Source organism: Artemia sp. Qi Xiang Cuo, chromosome 14, assembly GCF_049724085.1.
Source record: "Artemia sp. Qi Xiang Cuo chromosome 14, ASM4972408v1, whole genome shotgun sequence".
Classification (NCBI taxonomy): domain Eukaryota; kingdom Metazoa; phylum Arthropoda; class Branchiopoda; order Anostraca; family Artemiidae; genus Artemia; species Artemia sp. Qi Xiang Cuo.
In genome coordinates, this window is record NC_142807.1 from 12,403,338 (window position 1) to 12,409,337 (window position 6,000).

The window sequence follows — 6,000 nt, forward strand, 5'->3', positions numbered from 1 at the left end:
ACAACGCGGCTGTGCACGCTTCTCCTCAACACCAACCTCTTAAAAGCTTTCCATGAAGCTTTACCCCCGTTCCATGATGTTCCAGTTTCTTTCATCTCCTTTAGTCCCGTAGTAATGTATTGGTAATTTTGCTACCAGCATATTTAAAAGCTCATTTACCACGCTATTGACGCCTGGGATCTAATTATTTTTCAATCCTTTTAGAATTATCTCTAACTCTTCTTCCCAAAATAATTCTTCCTTTACTTCCAAATTGTCAAAATTTTCTATATTATTTCCTGTAACTTTATCTCGCTTTAAGACATTCTCAAAATATCATGTCTCTCAATCTAACTCTCTTAAACACTTCCATTATCACTAAAAGTGGCCCTGTTCCTATTTTTAGCTGGGACAAATCGAGACTGACTACGTCCTCTTAATTTCTTAACGTCTCAAGACAATATCTTACTATTATGCCATCTTCTTCCCTTAAATTTTTTTCCATCATACGACATTTTTTAGATGCGGTCAGTCAGTCGGATACCCAAAACAATCCGTAGGCAATTTCTCTGGAAAACATCCAGCAAATCTTCCTCCGTTATTCGGAGTGCCCACGCTTCAGAACCATACTTGACAACTTTAATCACTGTAGCTTCCAAAATTCTAATCTTGGTTCATTGACTTTGTATTCCTTTTCTTCCATACATTTTTCAACTGTGAAAAAAAGCCTTGGGCCTTGGCTATTCTAATTTCAACATCTTCACGTCATCCACCGTCTTACTAATAATACTACCTCGGTAGGTGAAGCTGTCCACTTGATCGATCTTCTCGTTACCCAACATCATCTTTTAACCGTCACTTATTCCTAATCTTAGTGACTTAGTCTTCTGAACATTAATTTTCAAATCTATTCTTCATTTACTACGCTATAATTTCTTCGAGGTCAAAATCACCTAGGCCACAATAGGCCACTCCTTAAAATCACCTTGCGGTTCGGTTAGCAGTCACATTTTTGGTTAGGAAAACCTTGGGTATGAAACGTTTTTCCAAGTTTTTCAAATTTGTAAGTTTGTATACGTGGCATTTTTCAGTTTTATTCGTAGTATTCTCATTTATACTTAATTTCTTTATAGAAATGTGCTGTTCAGAGACAAACGAAAATTGTCTTCTTCTTCATCTTGTAGCGTAGAAATATTCGATGTGTTGCAGTAGTTATGTTTTGGTAAATCAGCAATTAGGTTTAGCTAAATCTTTTAACTGAAATATTGCGTGTTTAGCTAGTATTGGCCTTCGAAAAAGATCTTACTAACAGTCATAAATAACATCTACGACCAAACTGTCTTTCCGTTATAAGTCTACGCCTCCCGTGTCTTTGAACGCCTCTCGTATAGGAATAGCGAAGGACCATGAAAAATGGAAGATTTAAAAACGATAGTAAGCCATTTACCAAAAAACTAGAAACTTTGAATTTTCTTCTCAAAATGAAAGGTTTGAAATTTCTAACGATTCAAAATATAAAACTCGGAAAAATAACGAAATATAGTCAAGACCTAAAAATTTTGATAAGACAAATATTAACAAGAAGTTCTGGAAATTATCAGCTGCAGTGTAAAATATTGTGGTTGTAGTTGTATCCATTGTGACTTGATATAAGGAACAAAACAAAAAAAGACACTGCTCGAAACACAACTCGGTTTCAGTAAAGCGTAAATGACAGTGTTGCCTTTAGAAGGTTTAGGGGTGGTAGTTCTACTCCTGTTAGGGGTAATTTCTGTTCGTTTTAGCATTCAATTATTTATCTATAGCATTATCTGCTCCTCTTTGTGTTTGACGTTATTATTTATTTTTATTTATGTTCGTTTTATGTTTGAACCAATATATTACTTTATTGTTCGCTTTGCTTTTCAACTTTTCTAAAATCTTGGATGAAATATGAAACTGAGTGAATAAAAGGGCCAAAAACATATCTGCTGAGAAATTTTATATTAGGAAGAAACTTTAGGTGAAAATTGTTTTTCAAAAAACAATGTTGGGTCAATTGATGCAAATATATTTAAATTCCCGAACATACGAGGATAATAAATAAAACGAATGCTTCCATGACCCTAGTGCCAACAAGGTAAGATCGGAAAGAGCACGATAATGACGATCTTACTTTTGCCAACAATCAATAGTCGCCTTGAAACCAAGCTCTAAGATGGTAGTGGATAAAAGGCAGTTTTTTGCCCCATGGGGTGTGGAGATTTTGAGATAAGAATTTACCTAGATTTTTAGCATAGCTTAGAAGAAATGAAGATTTCTGAAGCCTCGTAAAACGCTAATGTAGATCATACTCTAAAAAAAATGTGTGTTTATAAAATGTTTTGAGATGGTAGAGAAGCTGTTGAAGATAATGAGAGCCGTGGAACACCAGTAACCTTAACAATTTTGAAAACGTTCATGCTTTTAGGAGCCTTGTCAAAAAGATACTTTATAAATAAAGTATAATAGTTTACAAATAAAGTATAAAGACACTTTATAAAACATAAATATACTTTATAAATAAATTAAGTATTAAAGATACTTAATGACACTTTATTAGATAGCTCAACCGATGGGTATATCCCTTAGTTCAGCTCATTCAATTCTGCTTAATTTATTTATTTATTTTATAACTCATCAAAGATACAAAGCATGACGATGGAGTATAATAAAAAGAAAGAAAATGAAAAAAAACAAAAAACACACGTACAAAAACAGGAGCAAATACGTGCAAATTAAAACTCAATAAACCAAACAATTTATAAAATTAGGCCACTCCAAGGGTTGCAAACCTCTTGAAATGTATCATACAAATAAATAATACAATATAAAAAAAAAGTAATAATAATCCAGCAAAAAAAAAATAAAGGAAACTAGCATTAAGACAAAAAATCCTTCCAAGGGTGGTTCGACGGATAACCCGTAAGCTTGGAAAAAAGCTTATATGCAGCATCAAGAGGATCCGGCAAGCTGTAGCTCTCCCGTAGTCTACCATTCTAGTCCAAGGAGGAACCCGGATGATTTGGACCTTATGCACAGTGTTCCAAAAATTGTTATGCCCAGATCAGCAAACTATTGGGAATTGTCGGTAGTAATTTTGACAGAATTTGCAACAAATTAATTTCAATCGAATCATCGCTAAGAATGAATTGTGGGTTTAACAGTACGATTTTGAAACAATATTTCAGTCAAAACAATGGCTTCCATGTGGATCATCTTGCTCAATCAAATTTAAGTCTTAGAGATCAGTCAACAAGGCACTGGCAATCGTTGTGGTACTTTAAAGGGATTGTAATTTTAAAATTTTTAGGAAACTGAGCCCAGAATTAGCCAAAAAGAATCCAGGAAAGCTCTGTCTTAAAATCAATCCTCTTCTATCCAATGCCGCAGCTTATTCTTTACTTGTTACAAAAGACGTTAAAAAAAACAGCTTGAGAGGAATTGCTTGCAACCCAGACCTAGTCCAACCTAACTTTTAATTCTCGAAATTCAAAAAACAGTTGAAATGTGTCCTTTTTGATGGCAGTGATGAAGCATAACACGCAGCATAAACATGACTCATAAAGGGGTCTCCAGATTTCTTCAAAAATGATCTCTGAGAATGGAAATACCGCCTGGAGAAGTGCATGGATCTGAGGAAGGTCATGTTGAAGAACAGATTTAATATAATGGAAAAATTAATAGATTTAAATAGTTCTGCGTGTCTTTGAACGCCTCTCGTATAGGAATAGCGAAGGACCATGAAAAAGGGAAGATTTAAAAACGATAGTAAGCCATTTACCAAAAAACAAAAAAATTTGAATTTTCGTCTCAAAATGAAAGGTTTGAAAGTTCTAACGATTGAAAATATATGTTTTCATGAGAATTTATGAGGAAAGTGTCGATTTTTTTTATTTAAAGGGGTTATTAGTGCAGTTCCTCATCTTCATTCATATTGAATTTCAACAGTAACCCCCCTCTTTTTCATTGTAGACAACGGAAGGTGCAATTGGACTTCCCCTTTGCGTTCAAGTAGTCGGTCTGCCTTGGCAAGAAGAGCTAGTCCTCCGAGGAATGAAAGAGATTGAAAATCGAGTTAAAAATCCGCAGTCTTGATAGAAGTCACGGGATTGGGGATTTCTATGGTTAAGAGCTTATTTTTATTGGTTCATATTAGTGATACGGTTATTTTCTATATTGTACTGATTAATACCATTTTCGTAAAGTTATGTATGAAGGTTTTTGGTTTCACCTTTGGGGAAAATAAGTTTTGTGCTTCGTAGATTTCAGATTTTTAAAGAGGCTTTATCCGCTGAATGTATTTGTGCATGCTCATGGCCAAATTTCATCTTAGTAAAGTGACAGAAAAAAACATGTTTTCATGGGAATAGTTGTTTTTTTTTTTTAGAAAATTTGGGGATTTCGCACTGTTGTGTTGGTTCGTACTGTGTCTTACGGAGTAAAAACAAGTTTACTTTTAAATAAGCTATTAGTATTTTTATGTACAAACGTGTTCAGGTTCACATTTTGGACGATTTTCTTCTAGTTCTTAGCAACCTTTGCATAGTGCAGTGGCAGATCCAGAGGGGGGCGCCCCCCTAACGTAGTCTAAAGTAGTATAATTTACTTAATTAACGCAAGTTTGCGTTAAATAAACTTGCTCCTAACGCAAGTTTATCGGATTAAACTATTTTGCGCCCCCCCCCCCTAAAAAAAATCTTGGATCTGCCACTCATAATTGAGATAAAAAGTGTTTCGAAACCTATCGCTCAAAGATCACTTATAGTAATTTGGATTGTCTGTTTAAATGTGGCAAACGCTATTTTTACTTCGATGTAATATTGAAAAGTAAGACCGAGCACCTTTATATATTAGACTACAGACTACCTTCCTTGACATTCCAATAATTTGAATACTGTTACTCTGGGATGAGATAGATAGAAATAAAAATTTTGATGTTGACCTAATTTAATCCCTGTCAAGACTGTCAAGTTGAAAAAACTGTCAAGAAATCTTCCAATAATGTCTATTTGATTAATTTTTATTCCTGATTAATTCTGGCAGATTTTTGCTCGGTACTCCATAGCCAACCATTTCGACGAGTTTGCATTCTACTAATTGATTCTACCTTTTTACTTATTGATGTTTTTGGGTCAAAGGGAAAGAAAATTGTCTAGTTCTTTATGCAATTACAGTGCAGCTGTGTTATTAATTTTCACATTCCGTTAATTGTTATGTATATTGAACAATACAAAATTAAATATTTTATATTTGTGTTCGTACATTACCGTATCTGTTTCAATGTATTATCGGATAACTGAACCGATCATCAAGAACTCGTATTTTTAGAACTGCCATGTGATGCAAAGTTGCTTTGCCACGAACGGGTAATTTTGAGACTAGAACCCTGTGTTTCGAAAAAATCGATGTAATAACTTCATTTCCCCCTTGGCTGCCAGCATTAGAGGGAGTAGCGAATCGATCTCCACGGTGGTCTTGGGCATATGCTTCTTCCTGCTAAGATTGGGCCCAGGGCCAGACTTCTTCCTTTCTTCCCTTGCTCTCTTTGTTTTTTATTTTTAGCAGTACAGTACCAATACTTATAAACATAATCGGTTGTAGCCGTGGCTATGTGTATTGAAGCTAAGAACTGCAACCAATATTCCCCTGCCCCTTCTCTGTGATTAAATTTTTTGTTTGTATACTATAGCAGTAAACTTTTCAAATTTTTAATAGCACATCCCTTTTGCTTCGGCCTTGAAATTCACCCCCCCCCCCCCACCTACCCTTGTACTTTCATTGTTAACATTAGATAAACAGCCTCTATCCAACTCTTGATTTCCTATACAAAGTTCATCCTTATAGAAATTTTTCATAAATGCTGTTTCAACCAAGATGTTTTAGTAAACTTGATATTATACTAATTTTACTCTTTTTAAGACCTTGACTGCCAAGGGTGGATCTAGAGCAAAATCTTGGAGGGGGGGTTGTGACAAGCGTGCCAATTATTGACCAAATTGA

At 34.8% G+C, this 6,000-nt stretch overlaps 1 protein-coding gene across 1 annotated transcript in view; it reads left to right on the forward strand.

Moving 5' to 3' along the window:
* The window catches only part of LOC148944142 (fatty acid amide hydrolase 1-like), an 85,571-nt gene extending 80,324 nt beyond the window's left edge, over positions 1 to 5,247 (forward strand). Inside the window, exon 10 of the mRNA XM_089100804.1 lies at positions 3,973 to 5,247. Within this exon, the coding sequence (XP_088956930.1) occupies positions 3,973 to 4,095 (123 nt within the window). The 3' untranslated portion in view covers positions 4,096 to 5,247. The remainder of the gene's footprint in view (positions 1 to 3,972) is intronic.
* The last annotated feature ends 753 nt before the right edge of the window (positions 5,248 to 6,000 follow it).